The sequence below is a fragment of the Podarcis bocagei genome (genome assembly GCF_964188305.1).
Source record: "Podarcis bocagei genome assembly, chromosome: 18".
NCBI classification, from domain to species: domain Eukaryota; kingdom Metazoa; phylum Chordata; class Lepidosauria; order Squamata; family Lacertidae; genus Podarcis; species Podarcis bocagei.
The window spans coordinates 8678549-8699717 of NC_138144.1; the positions used below are offsets into that span (position 1 = coordinate 8678549).

A 21169-nucleotide genomic window follows, 5' to 3' on the forward strand; every position below is an offset into this window, starting at 1 on the left:
TATCATCAGTATGTTAACGACACACTTATTTTGGGTCTGAGCCAAGAATCATAGAGTTGGAAGGGATCCCAAGGGTAATCTAGTCCAACCCCTTGCAATGCAAAAATCTCAGCTAAAGCATCCATGACAGATGGCCATCCAAACTCTGTTTGAAGGGGAGTCCACCACTTCTTGAGGGAGTCTGTTCCATAGTCGAACAGCTCTTACTGTCAGAAAGTTTTTTTGAAAGTCCTTTCTTGTAACTTGAAGCGATTGGTTCAAGTCCTACCCTCCAGAGAAGAAAACTAACATATTTCCTCTTCCATGTGACAGACTGTCAGGGAACTGCCATCGGAGCCAGAGGGAGAGGGAGGAGTCCAGAGGGATTCCGGAGAGCGTCCCGGGAGGGAGAGAAGCAGCCCATCTTATGGGGAAGGAAATCAGCGTAGCACCAGTGGAGAAGGGGGGCAGATGGGGGAATCGGCGAGGTGGCTCCATGACTCTTCGCCGGAGACCAGTGGGGAGAGCACTGGCCCTCCACTGCCCACACCCTCCTTGCGCAGAAGGCTTCCGCGCAGGGAGAGTAGGTGGCGACTAGGCGTCAAAGAACTTTTATGCTGGAAGAAGTTCAAGAAACGCCCACTGACGGATTCTGCCAGCGATTGAGACAGCCACGGGTGAATGGCTGTCTGGACAGTGAGAGTTCACCCAGGTAACCACCCAGTGGTGGTGCCGATTTACGCACGAGCAACCCCTAGAACCATTACACAGACCTTAAGAGATTTGAAGATGGCTCTCATATCTCCTCTCAGTCTCTTCTCCAGGCTAAACATACTCAGCTCCTTCAACCATACTTCATAAGGCTTAGATTCCAGACCCTTGACCATCTTGGTTGCCCTCCTCTGCACACATTCCAGCTTGTCACCATCCTTCTTAAATTGTGGTGCCCAGTATTGGACACAGTATTCAAAGCGTGGTCCAACCAAGGCAGAATACAGTGGTACTATTACTTTTTGATCTGGACACTCTACTTCTGTTGATGCAGCCTAGAATAGCTTTAGTTTTTTTTGCTGCCGCATCACACTATTGACTCATGTTAAGCTTGTGGTCCACCAAGATCCCTACCTAAATCCTTTTCACATGTACTTCTAGTAAGCCAGGTGTCCCCCATCCTATATTTGTGCATCTGGTTCTTCCTCCCTAGGTGTAGAACCTTACATTTGTCCCTTTTGAAATTCATTCTGCACCCAGTTCTCCAATCTGTTAAGGTCATTTTGAATTCTGTTTCTGTTTCCTGCGACATGAGCTACCTCTTCCAGTTTGGTGTCATCTGCAGATTTGATTATCATCCCCTCAAATCTTTCATCTAAGTAATTTATAAAGACGTTGAACAACAATGGGCCCAGGACAGAACCCTGCCTCCCCACTTGTCACTTTTTTTCCAGGATGATGAGGAACCATTAATGAGTACTCTTTGGGTTCAGTCAGCCAGCCAGCTCCAAATCCACCTAACAGTTACCTCATTCAACCCACATTTTACCAGCTTTCTTGAGAGAATATAACAGGGGACTTTGTCAAAAACCTTACTGAAATCAAGATACACTGTGTCCACAACATTTCCCTGATCCACAACATTTGTAATTCCATCAAAAATAGAAATCAGATTGGTCTGGAATGACCTATTTTTGAGAAACCCAAGCTCGGTCATAGTAATCACAGCATCCTTTTCTAAATGCTCATAGACCAACTGTTGAATTATCTGTTCTAAATCCTTCCTTGGTATTGAAGTCAAACTCGCCAGGTGGTAGTTACCTGGGTCTCCCTTTTTCCCATTTTTGAAGATGGAAACATTTGCCCGCTTCCAATCTGTAGAGACTTCACCTGTTCTCCAAGAATTCTCAAAGATCATAGACAAAGACAATGTGCTTGCACAAATTGTGGCATGCTGCCTGGATGCAGCAGCAGTCTAGATTAGGCCAAGAAGCTGAGGCTGGATCCCAATATGAGGCGCCTTGTGGGTTTTCTATGTCCAGGAATTATTAGGTGACCTCCCTGTTTTTGATGAGCTGCACTCCCACTGAAGAAACAGGTACATAGTCTGTGGGTGCTCCTAGGTCCATCATTGCAGCTGGAGGCCCAGTTGGCTGCAGTGGTTAAGAGCGCCTCAAGAGTTCCCAGTCTCAAAAAGCCTGACCGCAGTGTCCCATGTATTGCTAACCTCAAGACTGGGCCACTGTAATCTGCTTGCCGTGGGGCTGCCCTTAAGGCTGGTCCAGGGCGATTAGATTGCTAACAGGAGAAGCTTACCAGAAGCATGTTACACCACTTTTAAAAGAACTGCAGCGGCTGCCAACATATTACTAGGTCTATGAAGCCCTAAACAACTTAGACCAGGTTATCTGAGGAAATGCTGTGTACTGGATAGACCAGTCCAAGTCATTAAAATATTTGAACAAGGCTTTTGTGGTTGTGGCACAGCCTGCGAAAGGTCCATCTTGTGACAACTTGGAGGGGGTTTTTCGTTGTGGCTCCCAGCTTATAGAACCACCTGCCCTGTGAGATAAAGCAAGCATCTACTGTTCTAGTTTTTTGGCACTTGCTAAAAATTATTCTCCAAGGCCTTTCCTGATTCTTAATACCAGTGCGCTGAATTTATCCTGACTTTGTCACTGCTGTATTTACTGTATCCATCGTATTAGAATGTTTTTTGTGAACTGCCTTAAGATATTCTTATTGAAGGTGATATAAAAGTATTTTAAAATAAAATGCGAGCACATAGCAAAATTAATAAATCTAGATATATCACACATGAGCTGCATGGGTCTTTCTGTTATAGAATTGTGTCGCAGTCTGAAGCAGCCCCAAATTACTGGCTCACACCTCCTCAAAAATAAGGCCTTGGGCAGTTGCTTGAACATACAAGGTCACTAGCAGATACAAACTTACCTTTTGCCAGTCTCTCCAACCGCTTCCCATGTTCTGGAGGTATAGCATACCTAGCAACGGAAACAAAAGTGCCCGTCAGTAACACTGAAATTTTAAAAACAGAGCTCATTATCACACTGATTCACTGAGAGCCTGTTTGTAGATTACGCTACTTACCCCCATCCACCACACTGGCACCAACTCTAGGGGACGCTGGGTGTCTGGGCACTCACAATTTTTTTTGGTGGGGGCTAAGACCACGGGGCTCTGGTGCGACTTCTGGTTTTGTAGCGGAAGTTGTCGGAGGCCCAACACGACCTCCAAGGCGACATCCGAGGCCCGGCGAAGCCCCCAAGTGACTGGTATAAAACCAAAAGCCGCATCGGAGGGTCTCTCAGGGCTTTGGGCGTGGCCTTGGAAGCAATGTCCGAGGCCCTGCCAGGCCTCCAATACAACTTCTGCTAGAATTTTTTATTATTTTAATAACGTTTCAGTGTTTCACTTTAATTGTATTTAACCTATTAGAATGAATTAGGCTTGATTTTTGTGTGTTGTGCATTTGTGAGTCTTCCCCCTTCCTACACTGCATTTCATCTCTCCTTATCTACCCCTGAAAGTGGTACAAATGGCAGGATGCTTTAGAACCAGAGTGTAAATCAGCTATCCTTGAAGCTATCTGAGACCCAGGAAGAGGATTTTATGATGCTCTTCCCTCACTGAAGGCTAGGTTGCCAGGGTAATGCCAGACATCCGAGACCTAAAATGGTCAAATGGTCTGGGCGCATCGGGGCCATTCCAAGGTGATGTGGGGGTCCAGTATGGAGCCCCAGTATGATACCATGATATATGTGAAGATGTTTTATGACTCTTTGTTTGCTGTGCTTGAACTACTATATAAGCTTTTGTTCCCAAGTGCCTTGGGGCAGACCTTCTCAACTGGCACGTTGAGTGGAGTGAGCTCTGCCCTATTGCAATAGCTATAATACCAACACTGGGTCCCGAAATATGGATGCTGGACTTGGAAATAGTTTCCTTGTTTCTATGGTTTATTCAAAAGGTGGTTGATCCTCACCTGGGTAACAAACAAGGTGGTGAAGACGTGAAATCTTACCACACCATGCAGCCTCAGAAGCACCGCTGCAGCGTGCCTACCTAACGTGGATGTCATGGTGTCATGTTACGTCGCGGGCGCCATTGGGCACCCATATCCTGGGGCCCAAATTGGCACCCTCCATCCACCATGGTTTCCCTGAAGAGATGTCTGGAGCAAGCCATAGGCTCTAATCTCCACCCACCCTCTGCACCAAAAACTGAACCAGGAGGTCCTACACATTCGGATACTTCTGCATTTCCTCAGGGCCTCTTCTACCTTTCCCTCATAATTCAAGTACAGTCATACCTCGGGATAAATATGCTTCAGATTGAGCGCTTTCGGGTTGCGCTCTGCGGCAACCCGGAAGTAACAGAGTGCGTTACTTCCGGGTTTCGCCGCTCGCGCATGCGCAGATGGTCAAAATGCCGTCATGCACATGCGCAGAAGCGGTGAAACGTGACCCACAGACGTGCTGTTGCGTCTTGCGTTCCATTCGGGATGCAAACGGGTCTCCGGAACAGATCCCGTTTGCATCCTGGTTACGAACTTAATTCGTTCCAGAGGTCCGTTCTTAACCTGAAACCATTCTTAACCTGAGGTACCACTTTAGCTAATGGGGCCTCCTGCTGCCGCTGTGCCGCCAGCGCACAATTTCTGTTCTCATCCTGAGGTAAAGATCTTAACCCGAGGGTTAGCGGCGTCTGTAACCCGAAGTGTTTGTACCCGAGGTACCACTGTACTGTTTCACTGGTCAGAGGGCAGGACCTCAAGGCTGTTTATAGCTCTTCGCCCCTTGTTCCAACAAGCAGCAAAGTCAGAATGATTTAGAACTGCATAAACAGCAGGTGGAAACCTGACTTTTGCATGGCTAGAATGTAGCCTACTCCTCAAAGGGAACTTTTGCCTCTGGCTCAACCCACCACTAGCATGTGGCCCCAGAAGGTTTCTCATGAGGGAGTACAGCCCTCTGGCTAAGACAGATTCCCCATGCCTCCTGGAAATAATACTCTTGCCTCAGTGCTTGTGTACACACTCAGTGCTTCATTTATCACCCTGCTGCACCCCTCCCATGAGGGAAGCTTGCAATACTCTGAAAATGGTGGCTTTAACCATAGTGGAAATTCAAATGAAAGAATGGAAATCATATCCTAAATTCTCCCTAGACCAAAGTGATATTTTCTGCCCTCTGAAGTGATCTGAAGACTCATAATGTAAAATCTAATGTAACAGGATGTCCAGGAAGAAAAATTGTACGGAAAGAGGATTCTTCAAGACTTAGTGTTTAAGCTGATTTAAACTGGCAGCTTAAAACAGAAACAAAAAACAATTTTCCAGGAACAGAAAGCCATCCTGTAACAGCTAATCTTATGAAATAAGAAGAAATCTTTAGTGTGACCCACAACTCTTTTAACTAAAGCCACAACAATGGCCCTTTAAACTGTGTAATTATCAAATAATTCAGTTTTGCTCATCTTGGACTTTTTAATTTTTTTAATGCCATTTATCGGTAACATGAAACAAATGAGTAAATTAATCCAGATACAAACACTCCTTTGTGGGATTAACAACCCTAAAAATAATTTAAAAAATGAACAGGAACTGAACTATTCCATTCCTTCTGGGAATATGTCGAAGGATTTGGAAAAGGCGTATGAGGCAGCAGATGATTAATGCAACATCCTTAGGTCTACTATGCTACTTTCACTTAATTAGCGCCTGTAATTGGGAGTTGTAAAGATAAGATTAATTGAATCTTGAGGATGTTAAAAGTTTAATATGTTGGAACATGGTTACTGCGTTATCAGAGTCTGCAGACTGCAAAGGCAATGCATGAAGTTCTAGAGAGGAGTCCCAGGGAGAGAATTAAAAGGAGTTTGCTTGGACAGGAACCCAGAAAATTGTGTTAATGCGCTTAAAAGCAGAATAGGAGGAAATATCTGCAGCCCATGGCCAACAAACACACGGAAAGAACAGCCAGAGCACGCTTGGCTTGCATTTAACAGGAGGGGACTAAGTGCCTTCTTTCAAGTGATCAACAAATTTAAGAATGGAAGAAAAAATGAACTGAGCCCAGCCGTTGCACTAGTAGCACATCACATACAGAACCACATAACGAAGGAGGAGATGGATGGGACGGGGTGAAACCTAACCCTCCTCCAGCAATGCTCTCTCTTGGCTATAGGAAGAAGTCAACAAACAGTTGTGGTTGTCAGAACTCTGGCCCACCCAAGATGGGTGGGGTCTTGCCTATGACTTGTGCTGCATCTCCAAACCTCAGCAACAGTGCCTCGCTCCCCTCCCCTGTTCCAACATTTAATATAGAGAGGGGCAGAGGATCAACCTGGTAGTTCTGAGGTGCTCCAGAGGCCCTCACAGTACCTCTGAAGCACAGCACAACTGTTGATGTGATCTTGCATCTTCTCCCCAGCTCCAAGAAGAAGGCAGCGGCTCAGTTCGTCACACACATAAGGCAGAAGGATCACTGCCCTTGTAAGTGGAATTGTGAGCCCCTAAGTCATGGAGGTTTAGAAATCAGAGGGCAAACTAATGGATAGCATTAATCCAGTTAAAACAGCCACCTAATGCACTCCTATGTGATGGATATTTATTTCAGTTATTTATATCCCCCCTGTCAGGATACAAATCCTTCCAAGGCAAACTACAGGTAACATTAAATTGCATTAAAAGGTTAACAGAGCAAACAGTGTCAACATATAGGTAGGTAGCCGTGTTGGTCTGCCGTAGTCGAAACAAAATTAAAAAATTCCTTCCAACTATGTTTGTGTATATATGTGTTGTATATAAACACATAAAATTTCATCAGGACACTTCTCACAGTGCAACTGGTGGGGGTAAGAAGAGGGCAAGATAAGCTGGAGTGGCTTCTGAAATGCTTTGCCTGCATCCCTCCCTCTCCTGGAATATTCCAAATGACCTGGACATACCGTTGCACCAGCAACCATAGTTATTCATAGAATCCTAGAGTTGGAAGAGACCACAAGGGCCATCGAGTCCAACCCCCTGCCAAGCAGGAAACACCATCAGAGCACTCCTGACATATGGTTGTCAAGCCTCTGCTTAAAGACCTCCAAAGTAGGAGACTCCACCACACTCCTTGGCAGCAAATTCCACTGTCGAACAGCTCTTACTGTCAGGAAGTTCTTCCTAATGTTTAGGTGGAATCTTCTTTCTTGTAGTTTGAATCCATTGCTCCGTGTCCGCTTCTCTGGAGCAGCAGAAAACAACCTTTCTCCCTCCTCTATGTGACATCCTTTTATATATTTGAACATGGCTATCATATCACCCCTTAAGCTCCTCTTCTCCAGGCTAAACATGCCCAGCTCCCTTAGCCGTTCCTCAATAAGGCATCGTTTCCAGGCCTTCAATTCATTCAATCTATATCCCAGTTTTGCTCCAAGGAGTTCAAGGTTGTGTATGTGGTTCTATCACATCAATTCTATCCTTACTACAACACTATGAAGTAGGCTAGGCTGAGAGACAGTGAAGATCATGCGGCTGAATGAGGATACAAACCCTGGTCTCCGAGATCTTAATGCAACACTCTAACTACTGTATCACACTGTTAATGTTCAGCTTAAGCCTTTTTGGTTTCTGCTTGAGCAATGTCTTCCACAAACAAGAGCAACTGACCCTCATATTCCCCTAAGGAACACGTGTTAGAGGATTTAACCAGGTTTTATTATCTCAAAGACTTTTTGAAAACCCCGAACCTCTAAAATTAAGAGCATGCGTTGCTTATCAAATGCTGTTGTCCTCCATTTGTTCTCAGAAGGAAACTGATCAAGCACGTATAAATAGCCCACAATAATTAGTCATATCAGATTAGAATCCCCAGGAGAAAACAGAAGTCCATGGATTTTATTCAGAAAGACAGACTACAACTTCAACATACAATGGCTATTTGATAGAGGAGCAAGTCCCAAAATAAAACCCTGATTTAATACTTTGGCTTCCAGTTCTCAAGTTCACAGGATCAGACCTAGAAATGTTTCAGGAATCTGGTTATGCAATCACCTTAAAAATTGATGCTGGCACCTCCCCCCACAAAATGAAGTCTTAAAACGGCATGGTTTCTGCAGGTGTTATGCTAACATCTCAATGTGAAGTATTTCCGCAGCGCAATAGCAGCCAACTCATAGGGGCTGAGGTCCCTTCAGGCCTCCCCTTAAAATATTTGAGAGGAACCCCCCCCCCAGTTGTTGGGCATTGCCAAATAGTGTGTGAGTACCGTTTCATGAAATTGATTGTGCGGGGCGGGGCTTACCTCCCCACCCCACCTCCCGGCAATATTTTGTTCAAGTAGGCACCCCTGCCCAGCGCCATGCATGATATCAGAAAATTAAGGGGTAGTCTCTGCCTAAACACACCCCGCCCATGTTCTCTGCACTTCCCCATGACTAAGTACGTGTGTGTATGTTTAGGTAGCAAAAACAGCAAGAAGGAATACCAACAATGAACAAGGATCTTTGGTTTTCAGTCACTGGCAGCAGTTCAGAAGATATTTCTCCCTGAAGCCTGACACAGGCACTGATCCCTGAAAAAACACCTTATTAATCCGAAGGCAAAACAGGACTCCCGTAGTCTCTGTATACCACGCCCTGCTGATTAACATCTCATCTACCAGCAGCCTTCCTTCAAAGTAACATTTCACATCTATACAGCTGCTGTACTGTAGCTCTTTGGGGTTTTCAAAGCACTCCATATCTTTCCAAACAACCATGTAAGGTAGGGCAGTTTTGCTATCCATATCTTGCAGACGGGGAAAGGGGTGAGGCAAAGACACAGTGGCTTACTTGAGGCCATTAAGCAAGCTCATGGCAGAAGCTAGATCAGAGCCCAGCTCACAGCATAGCCTCTTAAGACATAAGGCTACATTAATAATCTGTATCATAACCCCACATTTTCTTAGAGATCCGTATTTTATGCCAAATGCTAGCTTTCCATCGGAAATTCCAGGTAGCTAACAACTGTACCCATAGGAATTCTTATCTGGAACCTCAGCACTCAACCACCTAACCAGTTTTGCCACACTGGTGGGATAGCTTCCCCACTTGTCCACCCTGATGGCCACCAGCTCCTTTCTCCAGTGCTTAACCTACCTGCCTATCGCCAAACAGCAATTTAATCTTCTGTTTTAAGCTCTCTGGTTTCTCTGCTCCAGGAGAGGCAGTGATAACAGGCTATCCTCGGGGAGGAAGTCAAAATGTCAGGGAAGATCAAACTGTTCGCTCATTAACCTCAAGGCGAGGTGTCAAAACAAAAGGGAGATGTTCAAATATCCAGAAATATCATTTCTGCCAGTTGCTCTGAAACCCTTCCATTGCGGCTGCAGCAAGGGCCAGGCACAGCACTACCTCCAGATCTCATCTTGTAAATGCATTTGTCATAATAGATAAGCCACACACACCCTAGAAAAATAAGGTTTATAATGGCAAGTGGTTAACATAGAAATCTCCTTTTATTTTTTAAAAAGGAGAGAGCATGACCCGAACAAATATTCGGAATTCCCAAATGTCAGCATGTTACTAGAGCAAGCTGCCACGTGTAAGTTTTCAAAACAAGGATATAAACTTTAAAGTCAGAGGGGTTGTACCCAGCGACAATTCTACTCAGACTAGAGCTACTGAAATTAATGGAGCTAGATTTGTCATCTCCTTTCATTTCAGTGGGTCTACTGACATTGGATACAACAACCCAACCTTGGGAAAAGTGAACTATACTTGGTACAGCGGTGGGGGTAGAATCACAAGCACCAGTATTCCATGCCACATGTATTTATTAGTGCTGAAGCATTTAAAAAGAGGTGTGAGAAATTTATGATATGCAACCCATTGAGCCCAGGTATTATCTGGCCCTTTGAACGCCTAACTACAAATGATTTCCCCTAACCCCAGTGGATCAAAAAATACATCCTTTTTAAATCTAAGAACCAAGCCAGCACAGCCAGGAAAAGTTCATAGTGAGGTGGAGCAATGTTGCTGGAATTCAGTAGCTCTCACCATGTAGGACATATCTTTGCATTCCAAGAGGCTGAAAAGCGCCCCCTCTTCAGCAGATATGTTGCTCACTCCTTAAGTAAGTTGTGACAACCTTCCAACCTTCTTGACAAAGAGAAGCACACATAAAACCTTCTCTTTACAAATACAGCACACCTACACACTCCCTTTGTAAACAGCATAAGCCAAAGAAGCCTGGATTTTAGATATCTACCCATCTCCTGGGTAACAGATTGATTTGCAGTCACAAAACTCAGTACCTGTCTATGACACTCACTCAAAGAGCCACAACAGCCTCCCACCCTGCATTTCAAGGGCTCTGCAAATTATCACTTCCCACACCTACCAGCAAGCCCACAGAAGAGCTCCCCTTTAAGACCGACTAAGACAGCTTGCAAAGAAAAAATTCATTCCTTGCACAGTGTTTTTTGCTTTCATCAGTTTCACTGCCGGCCCCCATTTCATCCCTCAGATCTCAGCTGTTACTCCTGCCAGCCAGTTACTAGCTCCCTTGGCTGCAAACTTGCAAGTCAAGGTTCTCGGGTTGCCCCTAGCAACCCAACAGGTTTAGAGCTGCTCCTCTCCTCCTGGCCCCTGCTTCTCCTACATGAAACAGCTGAAGCTGCTTCCTGCCCCCTTCCTACAAAGACATTTTTCTGTAGGGCTTCACTTTTTTGATAGAGCTTCCCCTCTAGGTGTGTCTCATTTCAGAAACTGGATGAGCAGAGAAAATCATCCAGGGCATTTCAACTATGAAATGGCTGCCAAGCTAGTGCACCCTGGCAGTAGCCAGAGGTTGAATTCATCTATGACCATCTCTTTATATATTTAAGTGTGCAGTGAACTAAGCTATTAAGCTATGCCTGTTGCCTTAATACTCTTTGCAAACACAGTTTGGAGCACAATGCGACAAATTAGCTAACTTAAGGCTGTTGGCAGTAAATAGGTAGCTTATGAATGGCTTTCTTCACGGCTTCAGCTGCCAAAATTATAAGGTAGCCTAAGGATTAGTTAACTGCAACAATTCTGGAACCAAGAAAAAGTTATAGAGTTTCTGACTGGTGTTCTGTGTAAATCCTTTCCCAATCAGGCAGGATATTCTGCATGCCACACAATAAATCTTGACTGTGTTTTCCACCACTGCCCCAGCATTGTTTTGCATTTTAAATGTTGCCATGGCTTATTTTCTTAGATACAGTGGTACCTCGGGTTAATAACTTAATTCATTCTGGAGGTCCGTTCTTAACCTGAAACTGTTCTTAACCTGAGGTACCACCTTACTCCTGAAGGACCAGGTGGGAGTCATTTTGGACTCACAGCTGTCCATGGAGTCCAGCTCCATCTGGTACGCAGGCTGAGACCCTACCTGCCCGCGGACTGTCTCGCCAGAGTAGTGCATGCTCTGGTTAGCTCCCACTTGGACTACTGCAATGTGCTCTACCTGGGGCTACCTTTGAAGGTGACCCGGAAACTGCAACTAATCCAGAATGCGGCAGCTAGACTGGTGACTGGGAGCGGCTGCCGAGACCACATAACACCAGTCTTGAAAGACTTACATTACAGTACATTACATTACAGTACGTTTCCAAGCACAATTCAAAGTGTTGGTGCTGACCTTCAAAGCCCTAAACGGCCTCAGCCCAGTATACCTGAAGGAGCGTCTCCACCCCCATCGTTCTGCCCGGACACTGAGGTCCAGCGCTGAGGGCCTTCTGGTGGTTCCCTCACTGCGAGAAGCCAAGTTACAGGGAACCAGGCAGAGGGCCTTCTCGGTAGTAGCGCCCGCCCTGTGGAATGCCCTCCCACCAGATGTCAAAGAGAACAACTACCAAACTTTTAGAAGACATCTGAAGGCAGCCCTGTTCAGGGAAGCTTTTAACGTTTGATGCATTACTGTAATTTAATATTTGGTTGGAAGCTGCCCAGAGTGGCTGAGGGAACCCAGCCAGATGGGTGGGGTATAAATAATAATAATTTATTATTATTATTATTATTATTATTATTATTATTATTACTACTACTACTACTACTACTACGTTAATGGGGCCTCCCCCCGCCGCCGCACGATTTCTGTTCTCATCCTGAAGCAAAGTTCTTAACCCGAGGTACTATTTCTGGGTTAGCAGAGTCTGTAACCTGGAGCATCTGTAACCTGAAGCGTCTGTAACCCGAGGTACCACTGTATATAAAGCAGGCTAATCTGTGTCACTGGTGATGGGAAACAAGTATCATCTCTGGTCAAGCAAGCAAGGAAGCGCCTGTAAAGTGGGGAGCCTATCCACATTTCAAGCCATCAACAGACCAGAATTAATATATAGTTATGAATGGGTGGATTGGTGGGATTCTGGGTGTTCCAAGATAAAAACAAGAGAGTTCAAATTTGTGAATATCATTCAAAAATAACGTTCTGTGTGACATTGTTAACTATAAATAATCACTCATTAAAACTGTTTAGAACATATTTGACACTTAACTTTGGTTGTTGTTGTTGGCTTAAGTTTCTTACACTGGATGCATATTCTCAATACCTGTCCAGAGGTTCACCTCAGGAACACCTTATAGCACACTAATTCCCTAACTTTTCACCAAGCCCATATTAATGTGTCATAAGGAAACTGATAGTGCTCTGCAATCAATGTGAATTGAATAGAAGCTCCCGTGAGCCCAGAATAGCCACTCACAGATCAGGCTGCCTGCTCACTGCTCTGATGCTTCTACTCAGCCCTCCCTGGATGTGAGTAATTCAACTTTGTCCATGCGGCATGACTGGATCACTCAACAGTGGCGTAGCGTGGGGGGTGCAGGGAGGGCTGGCCGCACCGGGCGCAACATCTGGGGATTAGGGGGCGCAATTCCACGGGTTAGGGGGCGCAAATTACTTGCCTTGCCCGGGTGCTGACAACCCACGCTACGCCACTGTCACTCAATCATTCTCAATTAAGAAACAGGTTGAACTAACCACTTTCAGAAAAGGCTGTCTGTTGTATCTCTCTGCCTGAGCTGGCCTCCCTCCAAGAAGCCACACCAAGAGTAGCAATTCATACAAAAATGCTGGGGAGGGGGCCCTTAGGGAGGGGACGGGTAGGAGGTATTAATCTTGGTGGATGTATAACTTAGCCTAACCTAACCAGTAAACCACCAGAGCAAAGCATGTCTCCAATTTGTGACTGTTCTACACTTCCCTAACAACCACACATCCTCTAATGTTTAATCTACAGGGTAATCAGATTAAAAAATTGTTTGCTTGGCAAAAAGCAGAAGCTTTATAGTTGCTTACAGGGAGCCTCCTAACTGGACAATCCCATGAGAAAGATACTTTTCATTGTTGCTGAAGAGAATGCTATTAATAGTGCGGTTTTCTCAGTGTTTTGTTTATTCCCCTGGAATGGCTTGATGGATGTGAATAATTATGAGACTATAAAAGCAAGCAAATGTGTTATTTTCTATCACTCCAGATCATCAAACAAATAAAGTGTGAAACAGCATTTTTGAATACAATTTTCCCCTCTAATGGCTTAGAATTATTATCAAGCACAATGAACATAAATAAGCAAAAGCCCGGCGAGCTTAAAAATTAAATGAGTGTGTCAAGAAAGAGGAAGACAGACCAGCCATCTCAGGATACAATGACTGAATCAGAAAACCTATAAAAGATGACATGGCAGGCAGAAGATTCACAGATACAGAGACATCACTGCCACTAGGGCCAAGTGATCTATAGAGACCTTCCCATCTATACTATATTACAACCCCCACCCCTTCAGGCTTCTCTCTTGCCAAAGGGAGGAAATTCATTTACCTTACCCCCAAGCAATGAATGCTGTTAAAATTTTATTTGCAGCAGCCCTAGGCAAACCTGTGCTGGTTCTCCCTATTCAAACATAACTGTTTCCACCTGCAACTCAGCAACATTAGATGAGGGTTAGCCAATATGGGACTCTCCAGGGGTTGCTGGACTACAGTTCTCAAAATCCCTGACCACTGACTATGCTAGCTGTGACAAGTGGAAGTTGAGAGCTCAACAACTCCTGGAGGGCACCCCAATTGTCGACAGTTCCCATCCTCAGTTTTCCTGTTCAGTCTTTCCCGGCTCCACAAAAGGGCACAAACTTCAAAAGCTTTATAGAGGACATCTATTTCAACTGCTACTCTGAAGAGGAGCAGCCCAGAGTGGCTGGAGCTGCCCAGAGTGGCTGGGGAAGCCCAGTCAGATGGGCGGGATATAAATAATAAATTATTATTATTATTTATATTAGCCAAGACAGGAAGTTCTACCCTCCACCATCAGAGGCAATATTCCTCCCATTACCAGTTGCTGGCAATAGCAGTGGGCAGGGGCGCCATCTGGCCCTTAGGATTGCAGGTGACCGCCGCTGTAACACAGACATGCGACATCATGCGCACACATACCTGCACAGAGTGTGTGTGACATCACATGCACAACGTCGGGTTGCGTTTTTGGAGGGGGGCTCATTGGGGCATCTGGGTGGCCACTGTGAGAAGAGTGCTGAACCAGGTGGGTTTTGGGCTGATCCTTCTCCTTCTAATTTTGAAACAAACCTCCACAGAAAGATCCCACTCCTTCTCCAGGAAGCTCATTCTGCCACTGAACAACTGCTAGAGTAACACAGCCTACTCCCAACATTTAGCATAAATGCATTTTCTCATAATTTAAACTCATTCCTTTTTAGCAGACAGATGGACACAATTGCCTTTATCCAAATTTCCTTTTAGACATTAAAAAACAACAACCGAGTTTCCCTTTTAAGGTATTCCTATGAACAAAGAACATTACATATTCTTCCAGGGATTGATTCAGGGGGGTGCATCTTATTTTTGTACTCCCCATACGCTCTTTATGCCCAGCACAGTTACACCTTACAAAGAAAGTTATTCCTGAGCTACTCCTGCTGCCTCCCTTGATGGAAATCATTTCTCTCTCAATAGAGGTGCTCTGGGAAGGGGTAGAGCGATGGTCCCTGTTCTGGTAACTATGTGTCAGGGTTCACTAATACGATGTGATGGGCTCATCTGCCACTCAATGATCCCTGGTGGGGAAGGCACATTATATATAGAAGCAAAATGTTTTTGAATGAGGCAGCACTGCAGCTCAAGAGATGTGGCATCACTCCAAGGCTTCATATTTAAACCTTTAAGTACTAGACTATGAAATATTATTTCAATACACTATCACAGTGGCGAGACTTTTACATGCACAAGATGGAAAGATTCAGAATCACCTACCATGGAGGAATGGTTGTTAAAATTATTGGACTTAGCTGAGATGGCAAACATAACATGTAGAATAAGAGAAAAATCATTTTCAATAGTTACTAAAGATTTGGAACTCCTCATAGACTTTTCGTGTGAAAAAGAAAATGTACTTATGATACCTGGGTTTGAGGATTGAAGAAAATATTGGTTTATAGAAAGCAGACTTGTTGGATGTTATCTTGGAGTAGATGTGTTAAATATTTTTTTTACATAGCTGACAGACGAAGAATTGGAAATTCTCCCCTTCCTTCCTTCCTTCCTTCCTTCCTTCCTTCATTCCTTCATTCCTTACTTCCTTACTTCCTTACTTCCTTTTTTTTCTTTCTTTTCCTCTAATTGGTTTGTGTTTTTATCTCAATTAGTTTTTTATCTTTTATAAAAAGATATTGGATATTTGATTTTTACCTTCGTATACAGTGGTACCTCGGGTTACATGTGCTTCAGGTTACATACACTTCAGGTTACAGACTCCGCTAACCATAAATAGTACCTCAGGCTAAGAACTTTGCTTCAGGATGAGAACAGAAATCGTGTTCCGGCGGCGCGGCAGCAGCAGCAGGCCCCATTAGCTAAAGCGGTGCTTCAGGTTAAGAACAGTTTCAGGTTAAGAACGGACCTCCAGAACGAATTAAGTACTTAACCCGAGGTACCACTGTATTTTCTTTTAAACTTTAATAAAAATTATTGGGAATTGGACGGTGTTGTACTGGGCAAGCTGATGAGTGGGATGTCAGGAGACCATATGAAAAGGGTTATTTTACAGAGTCAAAGAGGGTGGCTGTCTTTAAACAAAATATAAGACACTTTATCTAGCACAACAGTGAAGTGTGTCTCAGATTTTAGTCTGGGTAGGATAGGTGGGGAGAAAATGTGTCCCAAGCTACAACAATTTCGGGAACACTGAAGTAACCACCCATGTAAAGGTTGCTCTTTTTATGTTATTTTTGCTTCCCTGACTGAACACACCAAGCTCCTTCCACTACATGGCTTGCCTTCCATCTTCTTCTAAGGTCTCCTTTGGGTTATTCCAAATTTGTCAGCAAGAGTTCCACAGAGATGTAGAGTTTTAGAAAGCCATTCAAAGTGCTCCCATTCTGATCCCTACCACCATCACCACTTCAGCACCACAGCAATTAAGCGGTGATTAGATTGCTCAACCTCCTTGCAGCCAACCTCCTTGCAGCGTCCCTTCCACCAAAGAGCAAATGCCAGGAGTTCAACTGGCAGACTTTTGAAAATGTCACTTCCATCCAACTCATGTTGGAAGGTGCAAAAGTTAATTTCACAGTCTCTGCACAAGGTCTGGGCAAAAGAGGCTCCATATAGTTTTTAACATGCTATAATTACCAAAACCAGAAACAGTAACCAAAAGAAAAGGAGCGGATATTAGTGCATTTAAAATGCCTGAGACCATTAGTCAAGTTTACTCAAGCCAAACTTAGTGACCATTCACAGAAACTAATACCTACATAACCTCTTCCTGATGACAAGAGCTGAAAGCTGTCAATTAAAAGTTCTGCAAGATGCAAATGTGTCCAGGGACAGCTAATGTGAACACTGGCATTTATGTCCACAACCTGGGGACTGGAGAAACATTATCCAAGACAAATCTGTGCTCCCATCAAAAATAGACTCATTGGTGGGAGAAGCTACATGCATCCACCTCCACCAGCAGGGTGTTAAGAGGACAAATTAAAGTCTGCTTTTAAAGCCCCAACACATCAAAGGCAAAAGGCAGGGAAAGGTAGGTCGCTTGATGACATGGTTCATGCTTTTACTTTATGCTCCAGCTTCTGGGGCTGAAAAACAGAATCAATGCATTACACAATGGTGCCATATATTACAATGAGCCTGGAACAATGTTGTTGTTGGCATCCATCGGTCTCACACCCCAGAGCAATGCTAACCTATAGTAAAACAGCCCATTCATAAAAAAAATACCAGCGCATCTCTGTGAGCAAGGTAGAAAATGGCTGCCGAAAGGTGGGCTCAAAAGAAACCATAAACTGATATGAATCAAGAATGGGGATTTGGGTTGCATTCCCTCACAAGCGATCTTCTGAGGGCTGCCTGCCAGTGGCGGACAGGGCCAGAGATAAAAGCAGACACAGCAATGGATGGGTTTCTTAACTTTGTACAGTAGACTACATTCTAACCAAGCAAAAGCCAGTGGTTTCTACAGAGAGATGCATGCCTCTCTCCAGCCAGGCAAGCAAGAGGCATTCTCACAGTTCAAACAGCGTATGCAAGCCAGGCAAATGCACTCAAGCATGGTGTAGAGCAAGACCAGTGAGGGACAGGGCATCTCTGGAGATCCCAGAGTCAGGTAGAGAGGGGTGCAGAACCACATTGCTCAAACTAATCCACATTTGCAACATTTTAATGGTACCCCTCAGTATTTGCAAATTGCTCCCAAGCTAGAAACTTTAGTGTGTGTACAGGTCCAGTTTCTCACTTCCATACCACTTTGCTTCTCCCTAACTTGACCTACTCCTGCCAACCTGGCAGTTCAAAAGCACGTCAAAGCGCAAGTAGATAAATAGGTACCACTCTGGCAGGAAGGTAAACGGCGTTTCCGTGCGCTGCTCTGGTTCGCCAGAAGTGGCTTAGTCCTGCTGGCCACATGACCCGGAAGCTGTACGCCGGCTCCCTCGGCCAATAAATTGAGATGAGCACCGCAACCCCAGAGTCGGTCACGACTGGACCTAATGGTCAGGGGTCCCTTTACTTTTACCTTTAACCTGCCCTACCCAGATCCTACACACTCCTACATCAGCAGACTGAGAGAACCTGGGCCAACAGCAAGCACAGCTCCCTTTCAATTATCTTATCAGGATTGGGTCATTTGAGAAAGTTTGACAGAGGTAATAACTGGAACTGTCCTATAGTAAAATAAATGATATGCACAAGTTGCTCTTTCAACTCCAAAAAATTTGGCAAATGAAGTGAGGAAACCTCAATGTGAGTTCCTGCCTCCATCAGAAGCCATTTATTCACTTTATGATTATGATTACCTGCTCCAAAGATAAGATCAGGCATGAATCAAGTTCCTTCTCCATGGGAAAGGACTGTTACCAAGATAATGCAGTTTTATCTTCAATTGATCATTTTACAGGACAACAGAGGATTGAATTCGGTATCTTTAACCGGCACCTGCTAGTGATTTTTAACACTGATTTTCTTCTTTCTTGAAATACATACACACTTACAACTATGTCAGATAAACATAGGGACTAGAGTGTATTTAAAGGTAAAGGTACCCCTGCCCGTACGGGCCAGTCTTGCCAGACTCTAGGGTTGTGTGCCCATCTCACTCAAGAGGCCGGGGGCCAGCGCTGTCCAAAGACACTTCCGGGTCACGTGGCCAGCGTGACATCGCTGCTCTGGCGAACCAGAGCCGCACACAGAAACACCGTTTACCTTCCCGCTTTGTAAGCGGTCCCTATTTATCTACTTGCACCCGGGGGTGCTTTCGAACTGCTAGGTTGGCAGGCGCTGGGACCGAACGACGGGAGCGCACCCCGCCGCAGGGATTCGAACCGCCGACCTTTCGATCGGCAAGCCCTAGGTGCTGAGGCTTTTACCCACAGCGCCACCTGCGTCCCTAGAGTGTATTTACTCAGACTCAAAACAATAGAGTAAAATGGAAAATGGAAGGATCAGAGTGCAATCACACAAAGTGCTCTCACATTAGAAAGCCCAAAGCAGGCAGGCAGGCAGGCAGGCAGATGCAACGCTTTCAGAAAGACTAATGTTTGCATCCACCTCTTGTGCAAAGGAGACTGAAGCTAAGTGGTGTCTCAACATGCGCCAGATTGGGAACAATTTGGTTTAAAAAAAAAAACATCAAGATACCCACATGGCCAGCCTTTTTCAAGTCAGAGGGCCTCAGCTTAACTTCACTGAGTTTGGGGGTGGGGGTAGGTAGGAGGACAAACTAGACTAATGTAAGACACCCTGAAGGATGGGTCAGTACACATGTGAATGGTTGCTTTCTCTGGCAAATTTTTTGCTCCAGGTTTTCTTCTGTGAGCGACAAAGAAGAAATGCTGGGATTTGTAGAATGATTATGCAGCCAGGTGAGGCTTGTGAGAGGAGTCACACTAGGTGTGATGAAACCCACCATTTCCAGAAGATGTAATTTGCGCCCTGAGTTCAGAATCATCTGCAAGTTAGGGAAGGAGTACACACCCTTCCTCCATGGTCAGCCTAGCATAGCTGCACCATCTCACACATCGGGCACCAAGCTGCAAACTTGTTGTATTTCAAACAATAAATTGTTTTGGACAAGGAGCATGACCCTGGGCTGCACAATCCTATGCCTGCTGGTCCTTTCAGCTGCCTAAATCAGCATTAATCCACTTACCTGAGCGAAGAGTTTTAACACAGAATTCTACATCCATTGTCCCAGGAGAAGAAATTTAATAAATTCTTAGAGGGGGGGAAATGAAAAAATGTCAACCTATGTTATCAGCTGCTGAATGCCTGTTAGATAAAAATGTGCAACCACAAGCCAAGCATTTCAAGTACTCCCATCAACTAGACAAGGTCCAGTTACAGGACACTGGAGGTCAGATATACCTTCTCCCTCACTTAAAGCTTTGCTTCATTCCTGTAAAGATACCTTTAAACTGCCTGCTAAATCAAAACCCTGTATAGGTCTATTTTCCCAGCAACAGCTTAAACAGAGTAGCAGACTTAAAGCACAGGAAAAAACCACTGGGTGGTAGGCACTACCGAAAAACCTTGAAACATTTCCTCATTTCATAAGCTCCCTATTAATATTGTGAAAGTTAGGCATATGATAATTAGGAGTGAGGGGAAAGAGAAAGCGAGAAAAGAGAAACACTAAAGTCAAGGCTGTTTCTACTCTGCACCAACTTGTACATGCAAGCTGCCCATTTCACTGGGTACAAACACATCTGGGTTTAGAGCAATCTGGCTCGGTTTAAAGTTAGTCTCATTATTATGCTTGCTGTTTGCATCAACCCAAAGACCTATTTCCCACTGCTGAGCAAAAGAGAAAACATGCCTGTATTAATGAACTGCATACATGAAGATAACCTTCCAGCAAATACTCATTCATGCAGATCCTTTGGAACGGGGTTGTATCATTCCCGCACCTGGTTATCTACAGGTGTTTCCTACTCCTCACTCCAAAGTTCTCAAGGGCTGCCATCCTGTGAGGTTTGTTAAAGTATGCACAAGCAACTTGCCCTGCCTACCCCCCCCCCACTCCCCATAGCAAGTGAGGTTTACTGCTGAGTTTGGCTTTGGACAGAGTACAGCCCTTAGCAGTAGATAAAGCTGGGCTTACTGAGTCAGAGTGGGTGGATCTGTGTGTGGCTAATGGAGAGGAGGTCTCTTTATACCTTTCACTAGCATAACTTTGTTATCAGGCAGGAGACAAGCTGCTTCCCTTCCATAGGGGAAACCTATGCCAGAAGATCAGGTTGGCAGAAGAGTTGCATGGCATGGGGAAAAGACAAAGTATGCACAACGTTATTAAACCCAATCTGTGATGCTGTCAGATTTCCAGAGATCTTCATTTCAAACTAGGGCCAGGCTTTGAGCAGATGCTTTGTTTCTTTTCCTTTTTGAAACGGAGTGAGAGGGAGGAGAGAGTGCAGCTTTTAGCTGGAGACTTCTGGCTCACCCCTCCTTCCAGAGAGGATCCTGACAGACTACGGAGCTGGGATGAATTATTAGTATTGTAGGAGGGGTGGGGAGGAGGCGGTTCCCTCATCAAGACAACACACTGACAGATGAGGAGTCTTTTTTAGAGGAACAGCTGTAGAAAAGAGGAAAGAAGTATCTTTTGGCCAACACCCCTGCCAGGGTGAGAAAACAATTTAAACTCTCCTCATTATTCCACCTGTTA

The 21169-nt window shown here is 44.8% G+C and overlaps 2 protein-coding genes across 4 annotated transcripts in view; one reads left to right on the forward strand and one right to left on the reverse strand.

Annotated features, from left to right (window-relative positions):
• Positions 1–21169, reverse strand: part of KDM4B (lysine demethylase 4B) — a 192671-nt gene that overhangs the window by 117893 nt on the left and 53609 nt on the right. For all 3 annotated transcript variants that reach the window (XR_014003632.1, XM_081177635.1, XM_081177636.1), the window contains exon 6: positions 2926–2975. Coding sequence is in view for 2 of the 3 variants with exons in the window: in XM_081177635.1 (XP_081033761.1) it covers positions 2926–2975 (50 nt within the window). In the remaining variant the exon portion in view is untranslated. The remainder of the gene's footprint in view (positions 1–2925; positions 2976–21169) is intronic.
• LOC308577526 (perilipin-3-like) overlaps positions 1–21169 on the forward strand; it is a 183509-nt gene that overhangs the window by 35284 nt on the left and 127056 nt on the right. The window lies entirely within an intron of this gene.